Here is a 26,911-nt window from a genome sequence, read left to right on the forward strand (position 1 = left end):
TTACAAGCTTGAGTCCAAATTCAAGTATGGTCAGGTAGCTGTGAAAACCGATGAGATTGGCGCAATTTTGGCGCCAAACCGATGTCACACCGACGTTATTGGGTGATACTCAAAACTGATCAATTGGGAGAGAGAAAACTGATAGTCTTGGTCTCGACGTGCATCGGTGTGGTTCTTTAATCTATCGTTGGCGTCTCTGTGACAGAGGAGGGAAGCTGCATCGTCTACCATGAATCTGAAAAGAAGAGTAGTAGAGGAGAAAACAAAAGAGTGAGGAAGAAGAAGACGTGGGAGAAGAAGAAAATGGAGGGTGTTTATTGATCCCATTAAGCCAAACAGCGTCGTTCCATTATTATTATTATTATTATTATTTTCTGTTTCCAAGCCCTAAAACGACGTCGTTTCACTCATTTAAGTGAAATGACGTCGTTTTTGTATAGGTATAAAAAAAAAAAAAAAAAAAACTTTTGTCGGTCGGTTCAACAGCTAGTCTGAGTCGATGTTGATTGGTTTTGCCAGTTTTTGTACAGCCCTATGGTCAGGTACCCAAATTCTTACCTGGGTGAATAGTTCCATCCTGCAGGCACCAACGCGACAACATTTTCTCGTTTGCTTTTACAATTATTTTCATCTCATCATTAAAATAAGTTTGGATGGTGAAATGAGAATTTTTGATTTTATATGAAAGTTTAAAATATTATTTTTTAATATTATTATTGTTTTGGAATTTGAAAAAGTTGAATTGAGATTTGAAAAAAAGAAAATGATGAGATGAGAATTTTGTGTCTCATCCTACTTGCCAAACAATTCAAGTAATATGTTTGGCAAGTGAGATGAGACATAAAATTCTCTTCTCATCTCATCTCATTATTATAATTTTTTTAAATTATCACACAAAATATAATAAACAATTCAATTTTTTCAATCTCAATTCAACTTTTTCAAATACTAAAATAATAATAATATTACAAAATAATATTTTAAACTTTCATCTAAAATCAAAAATTCTCATCTCACTATTCAAGCATATCCGTGAGTAAAACATACTTTTCAGTCTTCTGCAACCAAAATACACGAATAAAATCCCAATTATAAATCATATATTTTGATGATTTTGTTGGTACAATCATCAACAAAAATGGTGAACGAACAAAGAACGTCACAGATTTTGTTTCTCCGAGTCTGGAACGATACAAAGTCCCAGTCAGATGGGAATAACTCCGGTAGGCAGATGGTGTAAAAATGGAAGAAGATTTCTATACACCCTAATTTTCTACATTTTTTATACAGTTGCAATAAGAGAGACTAAAAGCTACTTTCCACATTCTAGGGAAGAACAAATGAATTATACATAGCCATGGCAAAGCCACGAGTGTGATCTAGCCAATCTTGGAAAGGATCTCAATACTTTCAGCTTCATCAACACCAACACGATAACCATACACTCACAAATATGGATACAGAAGACGTATCAATTAACATTCTATATATGTTGTGGAATACTCATCTTCTCATGAACCTCACAAACAAGATTCCGCAGCTCGGGGAAAACTGATATGAGTATTAGTTCTAGTATCGAATGTGCAAGGTACTTCACACAGATAGAAGACTGCAATTTACAACAAACCATATTCATATTCTTGGCGATGAACAGAAAGTATAAAACAAAGATTAAAAAAATTATAGAAAGAACCGGTATCGAGAAGGGATAAGAGCTGCTTAACCTGAGTGAAATAATAAATGTCCCTCGCACAACGCCTGTACTGCGTATGACCAATCAAACTGACTAAAGCTGTTGGAGCTCCATCTGAGAAAAAAAAGTGGAGGCTAATGTCAACTCATTACTTCCTTGTCAAGCTTGCTAAGAGTAGTTTGCCTATTTCCTAATATCTAGAACTTTTTTTATGATCGTAGGTCCTTCAACATGATATCAGAGCCTGTTGGGATCCCCGGGGAAGTCTCTTCCTTGTAACATGTACACTGCCCACATTTCTCCTAGTAGCTTGATTAACATAAATGGTCCTCTTCCAAGAAATCACGTAGATAGAACAAACCACACAAGAAAAAGTCGCAAGTCTCATGAATCTATGAATGCTCATGTACGATGTGATACATACATATAACTCCCATCTTCACGGTTATTGCCAATTTTTAGTCCTATATTTCTTTTAGTGATGTCTGGATATTCCTCCCTCAATTGCTTGCAAAATGAAATATGATATTACAAAAAGAGAAATGATAGTTGTAATCGTGAGTGCGCAAACGTTATGCAATCACTTTGAAAAAAGTAAATAAATACGAGACCCACGTGAAAAGAAATTAATTTTTTAATAGTGGACCCCACTATTTTTCAAAGCGACTGCACGGTGCTTGAGCATTCCACTACTGTATGTAGCATTACTCTAAAAAAATAATATTCTAACAATATTTTATTCAATTTTCAATTTTTATCTCAATTCATCTCATCCCAACTCGCTATCCAAACCTCTCCAATTCTCAAACCTGAGACAAGCAGTCAGCTTTCACAGCATCAAATATCGAATGGCAATTGAGAAGTCTGGAATTTTTTTTTTTTTTTTTTATAAGTAAAATGGAAAATATAAATGGGAAAAATAAGAATCATAGCCTGAAAAAAATAAGGAAACCATCTCAAAATAAATAGACCATAAGTCCCATGATAAAGGTAACACGTCACAACTGAATGACTTCAAAAGAACACCAATCAAATGCTTAAAAGAGAGCGTTACCCACCAAATAACATTTTCTTGACATCACTTGCTCTGCGAGTGGCCTCAAACTGTTGTTCAAAAGACAACAAGGTAGAGACTTTAATGCCACCAAATTGATTTGTAGCTTGAAAAGGCTTTTTATTAGCTTCAGAATCATTGCCATTACCCTGAGTGTTCCCTACTCTTCGGAAGAATGTGCCATCAGGCCAGAGAACCTAAAAGAAAACATAAAAAAAGATTTGCATATGGCTTTTCATATTTATCTGCTGTGTCCATCCAATTGCATCTGTTTTACTATAACAAATAACTTTTTTGATAAATTACAATAACAAATGATTTTATCGAGGCACAGAAAAGTTTAAGATCACAATACAACTTGAAACAAGTAATGTGAAGCAGGAGTGCATGTAATCTAATCACTTGTTCTCATCTCTGCGCAGCTAAAAAGTAATCTAATTTCAGCTTCAAAAAAAGTCTCATATGTGGTTAATTGCACATTATATTTAAAAAGAAAAATGGCTAAATAAAGAAAAGAGAAAAATATCTGACGGAATTATATACTTCAATAACCTTACAAAAAATGTCCTAAAAGTTATATTCTAATAATCCAAAAAAAAAAAAAATCAACATGTTCTGCATGAATGAAATGGTCAAGACATTCTACCTCTTCAAATGTCAAGGATCAGCATACTTATCACTTTTTGAACTATTAGTTCTATTGACCAATCTACATTCTACAGCATTCAATTTGTGTACAAACTTTCAGTTTTAAATGTTTTAATCTGCAGATTTAAAGTCTAGACTGGGAAGTTGATAAAATAAAAAACTTTAGCATAATTTTGTGTCTCAGAGATGCCATCAATTGTAATGTCGCAATTCTGATGCCACTCCATTTACTTTCCATAACCTAACCTTTCCAAACATACCACTGTTTCCTTCAGTCTACCGATGTGGATACTTGACTGCAGGCCTCATGTTCTATGATGATTCAGAGTATCAGCTGACTACAGATATAGATCTCTATAACATCAGTATTAGCATCCCAGAATCACGATTATAGTCATATATACTATATGTATGAAAAAGGTTCAGATTATTTTTTTGATAATTAAAAAAAAAAGTTCAGATTATTCCTTGAAGAATCTCTAGATATGATTGTCCATTGAGCGAGTTTCGATAATTCATTGGCAGATGGCGATGTATAACTAAATGATATACATGCAGGAAATGATGTTATATGCAAACATTAAATATCTGGAGCAACAGACCTTAGAGATCAAAACCAGGTCATGCACCCATCATTTTACCAGATAAGCTTATCATTAGTATTGCCGGGGGGAGGTTGAGGTTGAAAAACAAACATGTAATATGCTTACATTCAATGTGATTTCAGTCATTGATTTCTTTAAATATTTCACATGGCAAGAGACTCCCAAAGTATGACGCTTTTGCTATGAAACAAGACAGAAACATGTCAGTGTGTAACAAGCATACACCCACCAAATAAACAGAAAGTAGACAAAAGGCACCCAAAAAAAGAGAAAAAAATGAATCCAAAATTGAGAGCGATGAAGGTGAATGAACCTGAAGAGCCAAGAGAATGAAAAGTAAACATCAGGCTCTTACAGCACTCATGTAATGCATGGCATGCTTTATTTGCACATGCAGCTCCAAATGCTGAGTTCGTAAACATCTATACAGAAAAATGATGACATTTATTTTTGGTTCAATCCTTACATCTTGAACCCACCGAATCCCTTGAGCAATAATGTCATCTCTCTGCAGCCAATGAATCTGCCGCAAGAGCCAGTCATCAATTGCATCTTGCATTATTAACTGTAAAACTTGTTTCGATATCCAAAAGACCTGTCTTCTGCATTGCCCATAGGAAGTTTTATGGATCATTAAGTTATGGTAATCAAACAAATGATAGCATTATGGCGTGCTATAATCTTTAATACAATTACATCAGTCTAAAAGACCAACTTTGGATGAAGGGCTAAATGATAGACATAAGAAGTTAAGAACCCTTAAAAGATATAGATGAGTTTTTACAAACAGGAAGTATAACAACAAAATGGTCGTGCCTGGGAGCAAGATGAATGATTTTTTAGGAGATAATGATAAAAGAAATACCTACACCAGCCAATTGTTTCTAAAATAATACAAAATATGTAATAAAGGATCAGTTGAAAGTATTTATCAGGTAAAAAAGTTGAAATTATAAATTGAATGGGAAAAAAAACACATCCTCAGGCAAGAAAATAGCAGGGGGAAAATCTGGTAATTGAAAACCATGCCAAACAAGACATTCACAACATAAATTAAATGCCATAGTTGATCACAGTAACAGCAAGAGATCTAAATGAAGAATGTAGAGCAAGATAAAAAAAAAAAAAAAAAAGGTTCATGTTCACACACAACACGACATTGATACGATGCATGAGCATGACTCCATGGTAATATGACTGAGTTAAAAATAAAATTGTCATTAAGGCATAATATTGTAATATTGCTCACCTCAGCCAGCCTCTTCTCTTGAGCTGAAATATATTGTCAACTAGATTCAACAGGGGAACACTTAAATTTGTCGGATTCCACTGCAACAAAATCCGACCATAAAAAACCATAGAGTTTTAAATGCAAAAAGAAGTACATGCGAAAACTAGTTGGGCACAGGAACTTAAGATAAATAACACAGGATACACAAGGTATCTTTTTTTCTGATTAGTAAAAAATTATTAATATCAATAGGCGTAGCCAAGTACATTGGATGAGGATACACAAGGTATCTTGACAGTCAGATGCGACACATGAATGAAAAAGGAAATGAACTCAGCTAAAGTCATGATACCTCACGTGGCATTCCAACTGGGTCCTCCAAATGATCCAAGGTTAATGGGAGACTTGCTGCTGGAAATCCACCCCGGCGTGTTCCAGATTTTGAGGCTAAATCATGTCTCTTCTCAGAACTGAAGTTTAAAGGCTCTTTGGCATGTTCGATTGTCTGAGGTGGAAAACTCTTTGAGTTCAGTTCATTGTCAGAATGCCACCCATTGGCGTTTGCACGACTAACTTCCTCTTGACCGTCATTTTCATCCTTGTGCCCTTCATAATTATCATGAGAGCTATTCGAGGTTCCCACAGTATTATGACTTGATACGTGTCTATTTATCACATTTGCATTCCCAGACAAGTTCTGGACAAATGTTGAAGAAGAGGCTTCGTTAGAGGGTGATGGAACAACAACTTTAGGCCTTAAGCCATCTGAAACCCCTTTGAACTGGCGTACAATGTCATCCACCGCATCATCCACATTAACTGTTTAAGTTGTAAAAATTAAAAACTAAAAGAAGTATGTAGAAGGATAATGGTAAGCAAAGGAAAAATGGTCATAGCATCCAAATAGATCAGGATCAACATGTAGTTTATAATACAAACAATTATCATCACAAACAACTACAGAAACCATGCATGTCGGGTTAAAGAAATATTGAAGGTAAAGTATTATGTTTTTTTCCCCTAATGAAATATCTACTAAGAAAATAAAATGAGAATCTGATGTTCACACAAGGGCTCCCCCTCAAACAAGTGGCCAGAGAGTGAAAGAAAAGCACAAATTTGTACAGCTAATCAGCCTCTCTCACTGATAGATGGTTCATACAATTCAGGATAATGCATCTAAAATTTATCTGAAACTACGCGAAGAGATAGCAAAATTCCTTTTTCTTTTGATAAGTAAAAAATTAGATAAAAAATTCTCGTTTCCAGAAAAGCAAGAACCAAAAGCACATAATTTTTTTTATTTTTTTTATGCCAAAAGCAAATAATGATCTAGACTGAAAAAAATAAAATAAATAACCACAAGTAACAGCCAATTTTACAAATAGAAGGAAAACATCTATATGGCAAGTAATAAATGGGGAGTGAAAGGCTTAGAGTAGCACATCAGAACATAAATCATTATTATCCTGCCTACTAGATCATTAAGACCTGAGTCTTAAGTCTTTCTGCATCTCATGGATGCTATTAATCTTAAGGACTTGAGCTGTTTGGTTGGCAAGGGCCATTCTTGTATACAACATATATCCTTGGGTTCATGCCATTCCCTTTACTTTTGGTAATGACAACCCCCCACCCAAAAAAAGAAGGGCAGGGGAAGAAAGACTACCGTTCATACTCCTCTAAAAAGAACTGTCAATTCAAGACCTCTGTTACATGGTTAGCGATACTGAGTTCCTAATTATGTACTAGCAAGACAACCACCAACAGTAATTTTTTATTGACAATGACTACTTATATTTTACCATAAAACAACTCGATAAAACTCGAATCCAATTTCCCAGAGTGATAACTAAGATATCCATCAGCAGTCAATCAACTTGCACGGCACCCAAGCTGTATAACAATCCAACAAGCAATTCAGAGACGTAACAGATAATACCATCAGCATAAATTTGCATACCACCACATAAAAATGATTACAACCTAGACGCAGGAACAGACAGGGTGAAGCAAATACCAGGAAGAAAAACCACGTACCTGCCAGGGTTCTCATCACTGAGGAAGCTTTTCCAAAAGCGTAATTCTTCATAAAAGAATGTGTTTTTAAAAGGTTTAGATATCAGCAGGTTATTCAAATATGTGTGCCCACACGAATGCATGTAAGAAATCTCAAGAAGATGCACACCTTTGAGGAAACACTCAAAAAATCCCACACTTCATGCTGTTCAGCAACATTAGCAATTGACAAGAGATCCTGGGAAAGACTGCAGAATCAGGCAACAAAATCATGTACAAGAGAGCAGTAAAACAAAACAACAAAGAAGGGGCTACATATTACTTGCAGATATTTATCAAGCTGAATGCATCGCTGATGAACAAAAGTGTCATCTGTGTTTGATGAGAATATCCTTTTAGGAGGCAAATGCAACATATAATTAGGGATGTCTTTAAGATGTCGATGCAATCGCTCGAAATTCCTGTATCTGCAGACCATAAAAATACTAAGTCATGAGAATGATTAAACCCAAAGGAAAATCCAGACATGGATGGAGGGAAAATCCAGATACGGATGGAGCGATAATAACTTGAAACTAATAAAACAATGTAGTAACAACATTAAAATTAGGACAGATGAAAATGCAACCTTCTTTTGACAAACCAAGTCTTATTTTCTGCATCTGTCACCCCAATTGTATAAACTGCAAAAGAATTTGACCCAAGTTTCTCAAAATATGCTCCCATAACCTGTAGAGACAGAACCGGACAACACAAGTTAGACTAGAGTAAGCATTTATATATATATATATATATATCAACTAATGCAATATTATTAAAATACGCAAGGGTGCAACCCTAGTACTTAAGAAGTATACAAGAGGAAACGTCCAATAGAGTAAGCATTTACATCGCAAAGACAAGAAAGCATCTCAATTTACATAGTCGATCTCCTGATGATTGTCCTGGCAGCTCATATTATAAAGTTGTACATCACGTGGTGTTTACAGGAAAAGAATGCTCACCCGGCACTTGAGCTTGGGAACTTGTTGTGCCTTGCTGTGAAGCACCATATCTGAAGCACTCCTATCACTATGCCTGCCAAAACTGGGGCCGTAGAACTCTGAAATAATGAGCCCTTTACATTCTCCAGTTAATTTCGATTCTGTATCTGGTTGGGCTATCAAAGCAGATGTGCTATTTGATCTCTTAAGCCGATGTTTATTAGCATCAGTTGCAAGAATACTTGTATGCTCCAATTTATCAACAAGATTCCCTCCCTCAAAATACAATTCCCTGTTGGGCTCTTGAGAGAAGTCTTCCCCGGTTTTTCTCTCATCACTTAATAGATCATCAAAACGCAGTCCTTGCCTTGCCTTCTTTATTGCTATCTCATTTGTTCCTAGAGGCATTTCGTGTCTGTTGACTAACATTTCCTTTCCCAGATCTTTACTAAATATGGCACCATTTATTCCAGAACCCTTTACTAGAGGATCTTGAAAACCTGCTTTAATATCCTTCTGCTCTTTCTTTTTATAATTTCTTCCTTTTGTCCACATGTTCTCAAGATTTTCAGGTAAAAGAACTTCAGTTCTTCTCTGGGTCGCAGCCTCCAGCATTTGTGCCCATTCGGCAGACTGGTAATTCATAGTCTTTTCTGTGTTATATTTAAAAAATGTTTCCATTTGATTGTCAATTTTAGTCAAAGTCATATCAGACCCTTGATTAGAGGATGAATATTCCCTCAAGGTAGAATCATCATCACGTAAACCCCCTGCTGTGAGAGGATGACCGTGAGTATGAGCAGCTGCATTGGTTGACTGATAACTACCTTCCCAAATAAGGCTGTCATCTTTAGCAGCAAGTAAAACGTATTCAATCAATTCATTGACGTAGCTGATACATACGCACACACAAATGTATATAAGCATAAATTAGATGCCAAGGAATTTAATATATATTCTACAGAACCACTGAAAATTCTATAATAATGAATAATCACTGCATTTCTAAAGAAAAAGGCTGAAAGCACCATGACATATGTAATATTACAAATTGGTTTACAGAACAGAGATTAAAAAAAAAATGCTTAAAAACAACAAATGGCTCCTCTTTTTTTTTTTTTTTTTTTTTGGGGGGGGGGGGGGGGGAGCTTTGAATACTACTGACTGTAAAATATTGAATGAATCATTTTTTTTTTTTGATAAGTAAAATAAGTATTATTAATCCAAGAATGGGCAACAACTGCCAATTACAAAATAGACATGCCCTATTATTGAATGAATCATTCAAGAAACTTACCCAGGGGTTGCAAAATCCATAACTGGTTGCATAACCAAGCAAGTTATAAGTTCCCGAGCAATAGATCGAATCAAAGGAGAATGAACTTCTCGTGGTCTCAGTACCAGAGCTAGCACTCCACCTATTAGCTGTTGAAGAACCTTCAACAAGATATAAAGCATCAAGTGGATTTTTTTTTTTTTTTTTATAAGTATAAAGCATCAAGTGGATTCAAAAGATAAAATCGAAGAATAAAATTTTTTTCCATCAGAACTGTCCACTCACACCTTGTACTCACTCTCAGGAGATATCAATGTGGGATGAAGCTCCTTAGAAGCCATTAGATGGTGTTTCAATCTCTCATCTCTCTCCTCAGAAGAAAGTGTTGCCATAACTTCAACACCTATAGCAGCTTGGTTTCTTCTGAAGAGGTCCAAGTGATCCCCTATTAAGTCAACTATATCCCTGAAACATTAGATTCATTTAATTCTAAAATCAAGTATCCAGCTCTTTTGTCCCCTGAAAAGTTTCTTAATGACTCAGATTCTTTTCTTCTACCAGAAAAGGAAATCAAAAAGAAAAAATACCTTGTATTCATTAAAAAAATACCTTGTCAGCAAGTCAACAAGGTTTAACTCTTTAACCCTTCCTGAGATTTCACCGAGAGCATCCATGATTATGGCATGTATATGGTCTGGGAACTCCCTGTCTGGAGTAATTTCTGAATACCACATATCCACTACAAAATCCTTTAATATTTTATCAATAAAACCAATCATTGCAGCCTCAACAATAGGAGAATCAATTTTCCTTTTCCATTTTGGCGGGGCAGGCGTAGAATAAAGGCGTGAATCATTTGCTGACAACTGTTTCTTCTCCAAATGAGATAAGTATGTTTGTAGATGAAATGATCGAACTTTCCAATGGAAATCTACCTCATTAAGAAGAATGCGTAGTGCAGAAACAAACAGAATTGATATGGGTACATTCATCCAAATTGACTTACTTGTATCTGCGTGGAAAAAGACAGTTGATGAACGACAACAGACACTACATCAGCGGCAGAAAAAATATAAGTTATATGAGACTAAGAGAGCAAAGGTGTCACTGAACTGAGCCTAAACAAGCGTTTGGCCTAGAGGAGTATAGTTCTTTACAGAAAAAATAAAAATAAATAAAAATAAAAACTAAATAATTGTTCCCGAATATATCAAAAACCAAACAGAGGATTAGATACTAATTCTTGATTCCAGTCATAAAGTAGTAAAATAAATTTAAAATGGGATGAAAATTACATGTTTCCACATCGGTTGAAAGTTCCTGCATAAAGCTTGCAGTATTTGATACACGGAAAAGCAAGATCAATAACAAAGAATTCTAAAACATTGTAAAATAAAGACACGATAGTGTTTAGCTTAGCATTATATGTAGCCAGAAGCAATACGCAAATCGCTGTAAAGCCAAATTCAAGCACTTACGCGTTAAGAAGTAGGAAACTGCGAAGATACACAGGGCCCACCAGACCGTTCGAAATTTAGCCTCCTCAATTAGATCCTGAATGGTCTCCATCGGCTTCATCCTATCAAAACTCTAGAAAATTTTAAAAATCCGAGTCGCCAAGGCAAAACTAAAGATTTGAAATCGCGCGAATTGAAGAATCCCAAACCGGCAGCATCAAATGCAATCAGGGATGCCCCCCGGTAGGGTTTTGGTGGGTGAATTTCTTAGGTCCTCGAGAGCAACGGCAAATTGAATTTCTGAACAACGGAGAGAAGGGTTTCAATGGGTGGGTCGTTCCCTTCGGTCGTCTTACTTTCTGCCTCAGTTGCTCTCCGGAAAGAGGGAGAGGTACAGTACAAACGGCTTTTTTGCCAACTCAGCGTGCATAGAAATTGTTGTATCTTGTGACGTTCATGAATAATATCATTCCATATTTTCTTATATCTGGTTAACGATATTTTAAAACATCATATAAAAAAAAAAAATTTATATACCACCTTATTTTTATTTGAGTAATACAATAGCCACCGTTGACAGGTAATAATATCAGCAAAAGAACGTTCTCCTTTGCTTCCAGACATGCAGAGCTCCATATTCGTGTACAGTCAAAAAAAAAGAGGATTGATTCCGTAAAAGATGAGATCAGTAAATGGGAATTCTATCAGGAAAAGAATTGCAATAGCTAAATGATGGTGTGAAATATCGGTTAGCCATAAACCCCCAGTTACTGGACCCGCTAGCGTATTTTATGTAATTTTTTTTATCTTTTTTTACATACATTTTTTAATACATTTTTTAATACTTTTAACTATTTTTAAAAATAAAAAAAATCACAATATTATTAAATAATATTTTCTTAATTACGAAATAAAAAAAATCAAAAAACAAATCCTAGCAAGAGCCGGAAAGACTAGTATCGTTCTTTTCATTTTACTATTATCATTATTAAATGATCTTTTATTGAATATTTTTTTATCATTTATTAATGATGTGACGCCCCGACTCTCACATACAAAAAAAATAAGGGAATCGAGACGTCAGGATGGTGACAACACGGTCACGCATCCCAACGAAATGTGCTCAAGTGTGTGTGCAACATGCAAAGGTGCACAATAAAAGTCGCAGCGGATAATATAAATAAGTCAACTAAGTACCAGAAATTTAAATACAAATATTCAACACAATTTATCTTTAAAAATATACAGTCATCCCAAATATAATACAAAAGGTAAATACATAAATTGATAAAAACATAACTCACTAAACAGGAGCAATCCCAGATCACTCCTCCAACGGAGCCAAGCTAAGGCTCGTCATCATCATCTGCATCAAAATCTGCGATACCATAAAATGGTACCACAGGTAAGTATAAACCAAACAACTCTCGGGATAAAAATACATTAATGCAACCAACAATATAGCAAAATACATTTAGCCATAAAATACCATTTTTTCCCAGAAAAATGATTATTTCCAACATACGCCAAAAATCCCATTTTGGCCCAAAATATCCGTAAAACATTTTCTCATAAAATGATTCACACAAACAATCCATTTATCGGACACTGTAGGCGGGAATCGCAGGCGGGACTCTACCACCGTCTCTGCTTACCACCATCCATACCGCGTGCACCGTAGGCGGGAATCACAGGCGGGACACAACCACCATCCCTGCTTACCACCATCCCTATCGCGTGCACCGTAGGCGGGAATCACAGGCGGGACTCTACCACCATCCCTGCTTACCACCATCCCTATAGTTCCTTTACACACAATGAATACTTAACAGAGCACTGTAGGCGGGAATCACAGGCGGGACACAACCACCATCCCTACAGTCTCTTTTCCTTTTACTCACATGAGAATCCAATTCCAATAAACACATGAACATGTATGCAATCATGCGAAAACCCAGTTTTCTTTACAAACATGATCATGCATGCAATATGCGATGTACATGAACAAGCCATAACCAACAACCACAATTCACAATGCAAACAAACACACAACTCCGTCCACAATCCATCCGACCCCCGAAACTCCTCAGACTCAGTCCGGCAAAACAAACCAATTCACAGATAATATGTGTTAGTGCAAAAATATATTTAAATCACGAAAGTTCTTTAAGGAAAATACTTACAGTGCAATATAACAATTTCCGAAGGATCACGAAGTTGCAAGTAGTGATGTCTGAGCAACACCACAGTGTAAAATACACTGTGGCCGTGGGTCACAGATACCCACTTTTCAATGAGGACAAACGAAGACCCAAAAATGGTAGGATAGGGCCTAGAGAGGTCGGTGAAGCCAATGGTGGTGGTGGTTTGCCGTGGGTGGCGGCGCAAGGGGTGGTTTTAGGCTAAAAATGCACAAATCGGAAATAGGATTGGTGGGGCTTCACCGGTGACGGATCGGAGGTGGGGTTGGGTCCAATGGGTTGCCAAGAGGTCGGGGATGAAGTGGTAGGAAGATGGTGGCCAATGGCGGTCGACGGCGGCGCAACGGCGGAAAGAGTGCCGCGGCATCATGGGCTTCGTGGGCTTCGTGGGGGCTAACGGCTGCACGAACGGAGGTGATATTGGTAGGGTGAGGTCGCCGGCGGCTGGGGAAGCTAGCGGGCTGGGCGGTGAAGGCCACCGCCGGCTCACGGCGGCGCTGGCGTGAAAGTGGCCCGCGGCTTCGTGGGGTGCGTGTGGGCTACCGGCGGCGAGGTAGGGGCTGAGATTTGGGGGGTGAGGTCGTCGGAGGGAGGGGAGCTGGTCGGCCGGGCGGTGTCGACCACCGCCGGCACACGACGGCGGGCTGGGGGAGAGGAAGAAAGGACGAAGAGAGAGGGAGGGAGAGGGAGTTGCGCGCACGGGGGAGGGGAGAAATAAAGAAGAAAAAGAAAAGAAAGAAAAGAAAAGGAAAGAAAGAAAAATGGAGGGAAAAGAAATGAGGTCCAATCCTCATAACTTGGGTCACAAAAATGATCCAACGAAGATGATTTTAAAACCACAAGTTAAATAAAATAATTTAAACGTAATGGTAAAGTCAAATTGAAATAATTAAATCCCACAGTAATTAATTTAAATATTAAAAGCAATTTAAATGCATAACAATAAATAAATATTTGGAAAGCACATAAAAATAATTTTCACCAAATTAAAATCATAGAAATAAACTTACTAAAAATCCAACCAATTTTAAAATAAGAGGATAAATTTTTGAACAATAAAAAATAATCATTCAGTAAAAATACACTAAAATACGGGGTGTTACATCCTCCCCCTTAAAATAAAATTTCATCCTCGAAATTTGTAGGACCAAACATCACTCTAAAGCAGGATACCCAATACAACCAGAACACTCTTAAGAAAATCACACAACCTCTAACACCCAACGGGCATGGGTACAACTTGCATAACTTTCCAAAACCCAAGAATAAACCACACATGGCATCCATTACGAAAGGTAAGATTAGACCCATACCTGCCATAACTCCAGCGTCCTGAGTCCCTGGAATCTCGTCGCCAGCACTACCAGGAGTCACCGCATACACCCGAGCCTGAACTAGTTGCCTCTGATTAGTCCTACCACCGCGATGACCACCCTGATTTCCTTGGGTCCAATTAGGGCACTCACGAGTAAAGTGTCATGTCTGACCACACTCAAAGCACTGGTTCCAACCCTGACGACACTCGCCCTCGTGGGCTCTATTACATCTACCACAAACTGGAGCTCGGCCCCCAATACGTATACCGGAAGCTGCCTGCGCTCTGGCCCCGATCCTTTGCACAAACTTCTGTGGCGACCCGGAGCTGCTCCCTTCACCATCAACGTTCAGTCGCTTCTTACCCGGAGGGGAGCCTACCACAGCACCTCGCTCTCGCTCAGCAATTGAGGCCACATTGACCAACCTCTGAAAGTTCTGGATTTCTAGGCATGCGACCTGCCTGCGGATTTGAGGGCGCAACCCTTCTTGGAAACGTTCAGCCCGCATCTCTTCCGTAGCAATGAGGTGAGGAGCGAACCGTCCAAGCTCCATAAATTTCCTTGCATACTGCTCGACAGTCATGTCTCCTTGAACCAAATTATTGAAATCCCGAGCCATTTGCCGTCTCACCGAAACAGGAAAAAATCGATCATCAAATTCTTTCTTAAAACTCTGCCAAGACACAGCAGCCAAGGATCCCAACTCCATCTCTAAAAGTGACCGCTTGGTCTCCCACCAATTTGCCGCTTCACCTTGCAGCATATAGCTCCTATATAATACCCTCTGGGCCTCAGTGCATCCACAGACTTCAAACGTTCTTTCCAGATCTTGAATCCACCTTCTAGCCCGTAACGGATCCTCTTCACCAGAAAAAGCAGGGGTCCTATGCGTTAAGAAGCGCTCATAGGTGCACCCGGCCTGCATCGCCCTGAACTGCTCTCCTTGCCGTGGACGAAAATTCTGCTGAAGAAACTCTGTCATCCTATTCAACGCCCTTGCCATGGCATAATTTCCATCACCCCTCGGTAATTCATCCTCGGGCTCATTAGCTTGCCTTCTTGGTCGTACCATTTTCTTGCCATAGCGTAACCCTTAACCCCACTATCAGCTTAAAACAAATTAAAAAATATAATTATAGTAAAATAAATTAAAATACAACAATATCACATAAAATAAAATAAAATAAAACCAACAAAATAAAATATCATAAGACAAAAGGAATAAAACAAATGAAATAGTACACAAGAAAATAATTAAAACAAGTAAAATTGCCTGTCATATAATAAAATAACTAAATAAACTAAAATAACAAAAATAAGATAAATAAACAAACAATTAACGTACAATAAAATAAATAAATTAAATTAAAATAATATACTCCCAACAAAATAATTTCAAATCAAAATTTTAAAATTTTCTGGTACTACACCTATGGGACATGTGGTTTTACCCAGAGCCGAACTGCTCTGATACCACCTGTGACGCCCCGACTCTCACATACAAAAAAAACAAGGGAATCGAAATGTCAGGATGGTGACAACACGGTCACGCATCCCAACGAAATGTGCTCAAGTGTGTGTGCAACATGCAAAGGTGCACAATAAAAGTCGCAGCGGATAATATAAATAAGTCAACTAAGTACCAAAAATTTAAATACAAATATTCAACACAATTTATCTTTAAAAATATACAGTCATCCCAAATATAATACAAAAGGTAAATACATAAATTGATAAAAACATAACTCACTAAACAGGAGCAATCCCAGATCACTCCTCCAACGGAGCCAAGCTAAGGCTCGTCATCATCATCTGTATCAAAATCTGCGATACCATAAAATGGTACCACAGGTAAGTATAAACCAAACAACTCTCGAGATAAAAATACATTAATGCAACCAACAATATAGCAAAATACATTTAGCCATAAAATACCATTTTTTCCCAGAAAAATGATTATTTCCAACATACGCCAAAAATCCCATTTTGGCCCAAAATATCGGTAAAACATTTTCCCATAAAATGATTCACACAAACAATCCATTTATCGGACACTATAGGCGGGAATCGCAGGCGGGACTCTACCACCGTCCCTGCTTACCACCATCCCTACCGCGTGCACCGTAGGCGGGAATCACAGGCGGGACACAACCACCATCCATGCTTACCACCATCCCTATCGCGTGCACCGTAGGCGGGAATCACAGGCGGGACTCTACCACCATCCCTGCTTACCACCATCCCTACAGTTCCTTTACACACAATGAATACTTAACAGAGCACTGTAGGCGGGAATCACAGGCGGGACACAACCACCATCCCTGCTTACCACCATCCCTACAGTCTCTTTTCCTTTTACTCACATGAGAATCCAATTCCAATAAACACATGAACATGTATGCAATCATGCGAAAACCCAGTTTTCTTTACAAACATGATCATGCATGCAATATGCGATGTACATGAACAAGCCATAACCAACAACCAACAACCACAATTCACAATGCAAACAAACACACAACTCCGTCCACAATCCATCCGACCCCCGAAACTCCTCGGACTCAGTCCGGCAAAACAAACCAATTCACAGATAATATGTGTTAGTGCAAAAATATATTTAAATCACGAAAGTTCTTTAAGGAAAATACTTACAGTGCAATATAACAATTTCCGAAGGATCACGAAGTTGCAAGTAGTGATGTCTGAGCAACACCACAGTGTAAAATACACTGTGGCCGTGGGTCACAGATACCCACTTTTCAACGAGGACAAACGAAGACCCAAAAATGGTAGGGTAAGGCCTAGAGAGGTCGGTGAAGCCAATGGTGGTGGTGGTTTGCCGTGGGTGGCGGCGTAAGAGGTGGTTTTAGGCTAAAAATGCACAAATCGGAAATAGGATTGGTGGGGCTTCACCGGTGACGGATCGGAGGTGGGGTTGGATCCAATGGGTTGCCAAGAGGTCGGGGATGAAGTGGTAGGAAGATGGTGGTCAATGGCGGTGCGACGGCGGCGCAACGGCGGAAAGAGTGCCGCGGCTTCATGGGCTTCGTGGGGGCTAACGGCGGCACGAACGGAGGTGATATTGGTGGGGTGAGGTCGCCGGCGGCTGGGGAAGCTAGCGGGCTGGGCGGTGAAGGCCACCGCCGGCTCACGGCGGCGCTGGCGTGAAAGTGGCCCGCGGCTTCGTGGGGTGCGTGTGGGCTACCGGCGGCGAGGTAGGGGCTGAGATTTAGGGGTGAGGTCGCCGGAGGGAGGGGGAGCTGGTCGGCCGGGCGGTGTCGACCACCGCCGGCACACGGCGGCGGGCTGGGGGAGAGGAAGAACGGACGGAGAGAGAGGGAGGGAGAGGGAGTTGCGCGCACGGGGGAGGGGAGAAATAAAGAAGAAAAAGAAAAGAAAGAAAAGAAAAGGAAGGAAAGAAAAATGGAGGGAAAAGAAATGAGGTCCAATCCTCATAACTTGGGTCACAAAAATGATCCAACGGAGATGATTTTAAAACCACAAGTTAAATAAAATAATTTAAACGTAATGGTAAAGTCAAATTGAAATAATTAAATCCCACAGTAATTAATTTAAATATTAAAAGCAATTTAAATGCATAACAATAAATAAATATTTGGAAAGCACATAAAAATAATTTTCACCAAATTAAAATCATAGAAATAAACTTACTAAAATCTCAACTAATTTTAAAATAAGAGGATAAATTTTTAAACAATAAAAAATAATCATTTAGTAAAAATACACTAAAATACGGAGTGTTATAAATGATAAATATGTCACATCTTAATTAATAAAATAAAAATAAAGTAAGAATATTAAGTATAACATTATTCTGTTTAAATAATCACTATAGTCTAAAGCAATAATGTCCGCCCAAGACAATAGAAAAAGTTGGCTGTGTTTACTTTAGTAGCAGTGCCACTTTGACAAACGTGTTGAGGAACGTGGACGGACAAGGTGGCCATGCTCATATATATCGATGCCAAAAAGAAAAAAAATTATGATTTCAGCCAACAAGTTTAAGGTGGCCATGTCCAAATACGAATCTGGGCGGAGACGAGTTGGATGGCTATCAGCCCATCTCTCGCTCTCTATTTTTTCTCTATAGAGCAGCGCTCTTAAAAAAATCCAGATCAAAGGAGGAGGATTAGAGCTTGGCTCCTCTCTCCCTCATCTCTCTTTTCTGTAATTTTTATTTTTATTTTTTATTTTTTTAGTTTTGTGTGTATTTTTTTTAAGGTAGAACAAAATATCGATCTATTATTTTTTGGAGTCTAGCAACTACCACGCACCCCACTGTAAAAGTCACAAGGCGTCAATCCTTCATACGGGTGAAAATCTCGTCAAATGGAACGGCGTGAAAAGTACACGCGTAATATCCACGCACCGCTGCAAAGGAAGCTCTACCGTCGCTACGCTCAACATTAATGGTGCCACTACAAGGGGAGTTCTACCGTCGCTACGCTCAACATTTATGGTGCCACTGCAAGGGGAGTTCTACTGCCGTTATGCTCAACGTTTCTAGCGCCACTGCAAGGGGAGCTCTACTGCCGTTATGCTCAACATTTCTAGCGCCACTGCAATGGGAGCTCTACCGCCGCTACGCTCAACATTTTTGGGACCAGGGCCATCAATTTCCTCAGACTTTACTGTCGGTTGTACTTTCAGGATGACGCGTGTCCCTCACGTACCACTACAGTTCTTGTCTTTGCTCTTTTATTTTCCTCTAAGGTTGAAAATGCAGATCTACAGCTTTTCAAACTGTATTTCGTTATTTTTCCACGTATTATTTACATTTTCTGTTATTTCTTTTGTTTTAGGTTAATAATAAAAAAAGAAATAATATTTTAGACATTTTGTCCATAGAGTGAAAGTCATCTCCTCCTCCGAAAGATGAGGTTTGAAATCTCTACTTTAGACAGAGTGTAGTCTCTCAGACGATCTGTCTATAGAGAGTTATAGAAGTTAAGATCATACCAATCACAAAAGAATGTGTGTATTGGTGGAGCCCCAACCGTGAATAGTTAACTTATAATATAAATTTTTTCCTATATGTATCAGTTACAGTTGTAACTTCACCTTCATAAATAAATAAATCTATTTTCCATAAAAAAAATATTGTAACGCTGCACTAGAAAATAAAAAAAATAGTGTAACACTGTAAGCTTTGTTCCAGTCTTTTTTAAAAATTGTGGATCCAATTAAAAAAAGTTATATATATATTTTAATGATGAAATCTATTATTTTACAAATGAATTGTCATGCTTTTATATATATATATATATATATATATATGAGATTTATATAAATTATTATTCATTAAAAAAATTTATTTTTATTAGAATTAATTACTTTTTAAAAATATATAATAGCCATATGTTTAGACATTTTTCGTTAGAAGAAAGGGAAATAATTTCATAAAATTAAATTTATAAATTTACTAAATGACATATGTTAGATGGAGACTTGGAGTAAATTAGATTATAAAACTGTAAAAATATATAAGTCATTTTTGTGGGTTCGCTACAACACTTCTCATTGTCTCAGATTCTCTTCGTGATAATATATGACACGATTCGTTAATCTAACATAAACACGACACGATAAAAGCAGGTTAGGATTTAGCCTTAACAGGTTCGGGTCAAAACGGGTTGACCCGTTAAGATACGATTACTTAACGGGTTGATAATGGGTCAACCCATTTTGACCCGTTAAGTTCAAAGTTAAAGTTACAATTATATCCTTATACTTAAAAATAAAATTGTTAGGATTTTAATTTCGATATTTTTATTATTTGAATTGTAATTTTAGACTTGTACTTAGTTTTATATTTTTTATAGATATTATGATTTTAACATTTATATAAAATTATGTTAAACTTAACTAGGTCAAATAAGTTAATTTCAGATTTGTTCAACCCATTTACATAAAAGGGTTGATACGACACGACCTGTTATATGAATGGATCGTGTTAGGATTTCAAATTTTGACACAATAAATTTAATAGAGCAGGATAAAATTGATCTATATAATATAATGCAATAATTCTATAGACAACCGACCCGTATCTCCGCTGCGGCATCGCGTCCGATGTGGCAAAAATAAAAACGGCAACATTTCGTTTCACTACAGTAGAAAGGTCTCCTCTGGTCTCCATCCAATTTCGCCCCACATTTTCTCTTTCTATTTTCTCCATCTTCTTCTTCTCCATCCCCACACCTCTCTTCGTCTTAGACACATTCATCGCTCTATCTCACAAAAAAGTCACAAACACTGCTGAATCCACGATGGGTCTCTTCTCTTCGTCCTATCCACGAAGCCACAGAGCCACACCCATAAATCCACTGGTTTCTCTTCGTCGTCACCCCCTTTCGAAGCCCATTTTTTCTTATTTTCCACCAAGATCTGAAATCTCCTTCCCACAGAGCCCTCACCGTCTTAGACTATCTTTAATGTCAATCTCGTTGTTAATGTTAGAATTTTCCAATTCATCAATGGGCTCTCTGCGTTTCTCCTATCCAAAACCTCCCAAGCTTTCGAAAGATAAGACCTTGAAGTTGCAGTTTCATCAATAGGCTCTTCTTCCCCATCTTTCTTTCTGAATTTTTGTAACCCCGGAATGAGTGATGCCAAGCTCGAAGTCCTATCTTCTTCTGAGAAAACAAAACCCAGATCCATAAACCCTCTTCCTTCTACCACTACTTATGACCTTTTTCTTGGATGATATTTCGGATCTGCGGGTATGATTTCCTCTGGTTCCGTGACTTCTTTTTCTGAAATGATGGTTTGGAGCTTTGACGTGAGTAGGACCGAATTTGGAGACAGAGAGCCATCGTCGAAGCTTGCTTTGGAGCTCAATTGATCACTCATGGACCTTTTATGGAGAGTAGGGTTGTGCAAAAGCTCTGGCTTTTTTTTTATTTTTCCTGAATTGGATTTTCTGGGATTGCATGATGAAAACTGGATGAATCCTATTGATTTGGTTGTTTCTCAAAAATCTCAACCCCGAACCAGCACAAATCAAAGAGCTTCATGACCTTCTCTGTATCCATAGATGGCTGACGACTATGAAGCAAAAATGAAGATTTTTGTGGTTGGTTATGCCATGTGCGGAATTTAGGCTCCATATATATACCCAAGCTTTAGAAAACTTTAACTGGTTCAAACACGTTTTGCTTGTGCATAAATAAACTTATAACAATACTAGATCCATTAAAAATTTTAAAACGAAATCTGAATAATGTCTGAAGAATAATGGTGACCAAAGATGCACGACAGTGACGAAAGATGGAATGCTCAAATCTCCCTCTCTGGTTTCGCTTTACAGCATCCAACTCAAAGTACAGCTCTTTTCATTCGATTTCCTCATTTTCTCTTTTTTTTTTTTTTTTTTAATTTTATCGGATGACATGGCATACTGGTGTAGCAGCGGAGACGCAAGCCGGTTGTCTCTAAAATTATTGAATATAATATAATATATATGTCTGAATATTACACGATTTGACAATCCCACTAGGCTGCCTTTTAACTGCTCCAATAATCAGGCGTTCAAGATAAATTCCGCTCAAACCACAGTTTTCTAACGACCACGATCCACCCGTCGTTTTTTGAGTCACGAAGCAGGGCATATAAGTAACACTATCCCATATTAAAAAAATCTAAAATTTCCACGCAAATATCTGATCCTTATCCTGTCTGCAGCGCGCCGCTGATTACCCTGGTATAAAACTGTATCTTTCCCCAATACTTCCTCGATCTAATCTTTTATCTGTGGGTCTGATCCGTGAGATACTGGCATTGCTTTATGTGTTTGTTTCTGTCTGGTTGCGATGATAAAATCAGCCCTGCTTCGTTCTTGGCCTTCTCCTCTGCAACTGGAAGCCAAGGATCTTCACCGTACACAACCATCCTCTGCAAGATTTGCTTCCACTGTAACTTGCTCTTCCAGAGACCATGCTTATATTCCGAAACTCCAGCCCTTTAGCCGATCCAAGTTCGAACGGGTCGTCAAAGATCCCCCCTTGATCGAGAAGTCCGAAAATGAGCTTTCAGGTATTCTTCTATCTCTCAAGCTGTAATTTGTTTCCGAGTTTTATAAGGTTTTGTTTTTGTTTTTGTTTTTGTTTTTTTTTTTTCGCTTTTTGTAGATTTGAATGGAGGTTTTTTATTTCTTGTTTTTGTGTTTGACCCATGTGAAAGTCTTTGTTTACTTGGTTGGTTTCTTCTTTATTTGTTTTTGGATGTTGGTTATTTTGGGTAGTCATTTCCATGGCTTTTGGTTCTTCTTTCAGATTATTGTTCGACGCTAGAAGGAGATGATTCTTATAGCTGTTGGAGGGCGTATTTCGAACTCAAAGATCTTGAAGTAAGCTTCTTCTATGAATAATAAATTAAGCAAACCCTGTTTTAATGCTTGAGAAAACAGAGGAAACGCACAGATAATACCCAGAGCCTCGTGCTATATTATATATTATTTTAGTTTCATAAACGTTCTGTTTGATTGCCGTGAAAACGGAGGGAAACAGAAGATGAGAAAACACCTCCAGGCATGCGTCTCATATGAGTGGGCCTGATGCTGGAAAAGAAAGTGAAGAAATAGAATACGAGTTCCAAAAAATCAATACAAAAAAAAAAAAAAAAAATTGATGATTTTTTCTTGATCATGATGTTCATCAGAGGGAGTCGCCAAAAGAAGACGTGGAGAAGCTGATTCTTCAAACAGGGGGCGTTAAATCCTTAATCGGGTGCTTACACGGCATTGCAGCAATGCTAAAAAATAACAAGAATGCCGGGTCCAACATAGCCAAGCCGTTGAACGAGGAGAAAGGAGGAGAGAGACTCTGTCCAATCCCAGATGGATTGCCGAAATCACTATACGAGGTCGAGGAAGAAGAGCGAGCTAGAATGCCGGATTCGCCATTTACCCGGCTGCTTAGAACCAAAGGTCGGTCCCCTGCATGGTATTCCCCCGTCCCTGACCATGAAACTGACTGATTTAAGCAGGGAGACGTGAGCAAGTTTGTGTCCAGATTGTTAGTTGTATAATTACTTATCAAGTGGATGCGCGTGGTTAAAGATACGGGATTTTCACGTGGGTTGTGAGGCTTTGAGATTTGGGATGAGTTTCTTGTAGAATTATCATAAAAAGTGTTTGGTCTGGTTTGTGGCAACCGCCAACTGCACGACAAACAATCTCATTTCTTGTAATATGGAATTTCAAAAACAAGTATAATTAATAAAGTTTGAAGTTTGAAGTACTTCGGGCAAACCTGCAAACACATATACGAACCTATAGGGAAACATATTTTACAGGGACCATTTACCTCGTCTCGTGTTTCTCTTATAATATAGAAGGTTTCTGGTGACATGATGTCCTCTTTCGTTTTATGTAAACCTTTTGCCAAGGAAGTTTGGCTGTCTCATTTAATGCCATGAGACCCAGCTGCGTAAAACTAGTACAAAACTAGGAAGGCATGGGGCCAGAGAATCGGTATAGAGTCTAGACCAAGTATCTTACTAATATTTGAAGCAATCTCACATGGGGAACTTTCAAAAGAATTTTAATAAGAAAAAAGAGCCAAAAGCGTATTGCTTCTTGGAGGAAGTGAGTAATTTTCACTGGTACACGGAATACTTCAGCCAATTTAGAACTCACCATAAACACTGCTATTACCCCGGCAATGCAGGCTCAAAAAGGCATGCCATTTTGGCCGGTGATAGTATCACGAATATCGGAGAACAGACCATAAAGGGAGTACTGTCGAAGATTTTCCACCTCATACCATGAATTTAGCGTATCAAGATTCTTATCTGTTCCAGAAAATGTCAATTGTATGCTCAAACTGCAATCTGTAGGCCCACCACTGCTTAAGCATTTAGAGGTTGGCACTGCACAACTTTGATTGTTCAGGCAAATAGAGTCCCCAGAGCATGCATCACACCCAAAGTTCTTCCAGTACAGATTTTGAAGAGTGCCTTTTTGGAATTCAAGAACCTGCAGTCAATTTAAACCAAAGTTCAATGCTACTCCCGGAGAGAGTGGGAAGAGAGGAAAAAACAAGCAAATGTGATATGGAGTTTACCAGAGTGAAACTAATTATGGTGTGACTTGTATCAGCAACCAATGTTGGTAGAGATCTTGCTGCATACTTCTGTCCAGCAAACGCTACCATATGCCCACCAGACAACACCTGGGAATTTCGGAATTTCATGAAATCACATTGCTGATCAATTGTTGATTTATATGTTCTCATGATACTTATGTAAGGCTTCACAGAAATTCGTAAACAATCCAACATGAAGACAGACATGCAGAAAGCATCACAAGTAAAGAGCTGCAAATGGTACAGGGGTTTATGTTTGGTGATGACTTCAAGAGTGTTCGATTCTAAATGACTTTGATTACGATTTAGGATCTTCAATGCTGTTATTACGGTTGCATGTTTGAAATTTCTTTTGTGGCACGTGCGAAACTCTTTGTTTCAAGGCATGGTTCTTTTGCATCTTACATATATCCATCAAACTCGAACTCATGAAAAAATGAATGCACGTGATGCTTGATATCAAACATGTTCTTAAGCAATCCCCAAGAGAGGAAATACTAATCATGAAGAAAGGAAAAAAAAGAGGGGCAAGACCATAAAGAATCAAAGATCTAGCTAATGACTTTCTGACAACTAACACTGAGATCTCTTATGCATACATCAAAGAAACAGTAATTTACGTGTGTTTCAAAGAGTCTCGTAGCAAAATAAAAGCTTGGAAAGCTTCTGGAAAAATAAGCGACATGCACATGAACTACATACCGAATTGAAGGTGGTGCTGTTAATGGTAAGATAAGAGATCTCATCAACTTTGGGCCTGAATAGAGCAAGTTGAGCACTAATGCCTGAGAGGGAGAGACGCAGATCGCAAGGAGAAAGTTGAGTCTGATTGAAGAAGAACGCATCTCTGGCTGCAAATGCAAGACCTAAGGTAAAACCGTCGAATTTTTGAACTTGTGCATCAGCGCAGGGACTGAAAACATTGTTTGTATCAGCTCCTTCTGCTACAAACATCATCACGATCATCGTCATCGCAACCATCATATGTGTTACCAATGCGATTGACCTCATGTTAGGTGTCCCACCTTCACCCATCTTCACCTAAGGAAAGAAATATCGCTTACATTTCTGCAATTTCAAAGCAATGAACAGAACTGCAGAACTTCGCAGGAGATGAAAACAAGGCTAATGGCAGCACTTATGTATACCATTTGCATCCTCATAAACAAATTGATATGTGAAATGATGCCTATATGTCAACAGGAAAAAATGATATAGCATATGATCAAAACTTTGCAATCCAATGAAACAAAACGAACACAAGACAAGCTACAAAACCCACTTTCTGAAACGCATGCGCAATAATCTCGACCCAAGAACAAACCAAAAATGGGAGACAAAGGAGCCTTCTAAGTCGCAAATAATCTCCTGAATTAACCTTCTATCAAAGCTCAACAAGTTACCTTGTAGCCAGTTTCTATGGCTTCTATGTGAATATTCATCAGCGATTCTGCGATTAAATGTAAAAAGTAGGAAATTTTCAAGAACCCCAAGATGAAAAAATTAATGTTTTAAGGTTTAGTACAATATATTTGCGTGCTATTGTTTTCATATCCCTCGGAACTATTCAATGAAACAAACATAAGACGCGCGAAACGGTTGCATCGGCAGGCCAGTTGGATCTTGTCCCTCGACGGTTATGGAAGTTGGTGTTTCACATTGGACAAGATTATTTATTTATTTTTTTAATAAAATCGACAAGATTTTATTTTTGGATATCATTACAAAGGTGCCCTTTATTAGGAAGATTGAAGGTTATATATTTTGCCTCTCTCATCCTTCCATCTTACAATATTTATGTGTTATTGATAGATGTCAAGACAAAGCAGTGAGGTCTCGTACATAACATTTTCCATTGAGAAAAAAATAATAATATTGTTTATTTCAACATTTATTATTCTAATCACATCAAGTGATATATTGTACATTAAATGACTATTTATTATTAATAATAATTTATGAAATCAGCATTACTCATAGATTATATATATAATCCACCATCTTTTCACTCTCTCCACAAAGTTGAAACAATATCTAACAATAGTTTAGAAGAATAAAAATAGCAATTGAGACATGTTTGAGTCATTTTTCCAATTTCTTGGTGTTTTTGGTGGAATATACAGGTGACTCGCGAGGATCATCCTTTGGACGTCTTGATCTAAGAATATATCATTCTCTATTATATAAGTAGCTATAAAACGGCTGAAACGGAAATTCGCGTTTTCCGTTTGCTCTCTGTTAAATAGCCGTTAACTTTCTACAACAAAGCCTTGAAGACCGAGATTCATAGACAGCAGTGAGAAAGCATAAAAATGGCGAAGA

At 38.0% G+C, this 26,911-nt stretch overlaps 3 protein-coding genes and 2 long non-coding RNA genes across 11 annotated transcripts; 2 read left to right on the plus strand and 3 right to left on the minus strand.

Annotated features, from left to right (window-relative positions):
• Nucleotides 1-1,081: 1,081 nt before the first annotated feature.
• On the minus strand, nt 1,082-11,398 carry LOC121254492. Of its 7 annotated transcripts, XM_041154552.1 has the most exons (16): nt 10,988-11,396; nt 10,119-10,521; nt 9,797-9,974; nt 9,531-9,670; nt 9,060-9,125; nt 8,255-8,849; nt 7,879-7,979; nt 7,573-7,717; nt 7,420-7,488; nt 7,272-7,317; nt 5,584-6,050; nt 5,250-5,329; nt 4,467-4,602; nt 2,752-2,944; nt 1,725-1,807; nt 1,082-1,609 (listed from the first exon to the last, which is right to left on the minus strand). In XM_041154552.1, the coding sequence occupies exons 1-16, from the start codon at nt 11,085-11,087 to the stop codon at nt 1,484-1,486; spliced, it is 2,928 nt and encodes a 975-aa protein (XP_041010486.1). In that variant the 5' UTR covers nt 11,088-11,396; the 3' UTR covers nt 1,082-1,483. The 7 variants fall into 7 exon arrangements, 5 of the variants coding, with proteins under 5 accessions (XP_041010486.1, XP_041010483.1, XP_041010485.1 ...); XM_041154549.1 differs by having other exon boundaries at nt 8,255-9,125; XM_041154551.1 differs by having other exon boundaries at nt 8,255-9,125; nt 10,119-10,559.
• On the plus strand, nt 1,570-11,678 carry LOC121254494. The gene is made up of 3 exons (XR_005938654.1): nt 1,570-1,581; nt 8,866-8,869; nt 11,547-11,678. It is a non-coding gene; the product is annotated as an uncharacterized LOC121254494 (long non-coding RNA).
• LOC121254495 lies at nt 11,668-14,469 on the minus strand. The gene is made up of 3 exons (XR_005938655.1): nt 14,458-14,469; nt 14,271-14,279; nt 11,668-11,745 (listed from the first exon to the last, which is right to left on the minus strand). It is a non-coding gene; the product is annotated as an uncharacterized LOC121254495 (long non-coding RNA).
• Nucleotides 14,470-22,147: 7,678 nt separating this feature from the next.
• Nucleotides 22,148-23,743, plus strand: LOC121254499 (CCG-binding protein 1). Its single transcript, XM_041154558.1, has 3 exons — nt 22,148-22,538; nt 22,778-22,851; nt 23,163-23,743. The coding sequence occupies exons 1-3, from the start codon at nt 22,316-22,318 to the stop codon at nt 23,478-23,480; spliced, it is 615 nt and encodes a 204-aa protein (XP_041010492.1). The 5' UTR covers nt 22,148-22,315; the 3' UTR covers nt 23,481-23,743.
• On the minus strand, nt 22,587-26,320 carry LOC121254498. The gene is made up of 3 exons (XM_041154557.1): nt 25,292-26,320; nt 24,569-24,676; nt 22,587-24,480 (listed from the first exon to the last, which is right to left on the minus strand). The coding sequence occupies exons 1-3, from the start codon at nt 25,622-25,624 to the stop codon at nt 24,175-24,177; spliced, it is 747 nt and encodes a 248-aa protein (XP_041010491.1). The 5' UTR covers nt 25,625-26,320; the 3' UTR covers nt 22,587-24,174.
• Nucleotides 26,321-26,911: the final 591 nt, after the last annotated feature.

Source organism: Juglans microcarpa x Juglans regia, chromosome 3D (assembly GCF_004785595.1).
Source record: "Juglans microcarpa x Juglans regia isolate MS1-56 chromosome 3D, Jm3101_v1.0, whole genome shotgun sequence".
Lineage (NCBI taxonomy): Eukaryota > Viridiplantae > Streptophyta > Magnoliopsida > Fagales > Juglandaceae > Juglans > Juglans microcarpa x Juglans regia.

Excerpts from the sequence above, each read along its gene's own strand:
- LOC121254492 (XM_041154549.1), bottom strand. The coding sequence starts at position 11,087 with ATGAAGCCGATGGAGACCATTCAGGATCTAATTGAGGAGGCTAAATTT. Across the intron at positions 9,975-10,118 it reads CTTGTTGACTTGCTGACAAG|GGATATAGTTGACTTAATAG; the intron begins GTATTTTTTTAA and ends CTAATGTTTCAG. Across the intron at positions 6,051-7,271 it reads AGTGATGAGAACCCTGGCAG|TTAATGTGGATGATGCGGTG; the intron begins GTACGTGGTTTT and ends CAACTTAAACAG.
- LOC121254498 (XM_041154557.1), bottom strand. The coding sequence starts at position 25,624 with ATGGGTGAAGGTGGGACACCTAACATGAGGTCAATCGCATTGGTAACA. Across the intron at positions 24,677-25,291 it reads ACAGCACCACCTTCAATTCG|GTGTTGTCTGGTGGGCATAT; the intron begins GTATGTAGTTCA and ends CGAAATTCCCAG. Across the intron at positions 24,481-24,568 it reads CCATAATTAGTTTCACTCTG|GTTCTTGAATTCCAAAAAGG; the intron begins GTAAACTCCATA and ends AATTGACTGCAG.
- LOC121254499 (XM_041154558.1), top strand. The coding sequence starts at position 22,316 with ATGATAAAATCAGCCCTGCTTCGTTCTTGGCCTTCTCCTCTGCAACTG. Across the intron at positions 22,539-22,777 it reads GTCCGAAAATGAGCTTTCAG|ATTATTGTTCGACGCTAGAA; the intron begins GTATTCTTCTAT and ends TTCTTCTTTCAG. Across the intron at positions 22,852-23,162 it reads TCGAACTCAAAGATCTTGAA|AGGGAGTCGCCAAAAGAAGA; the intron begins GTAAGCTTCTTC and ends GATGTTCATCAG.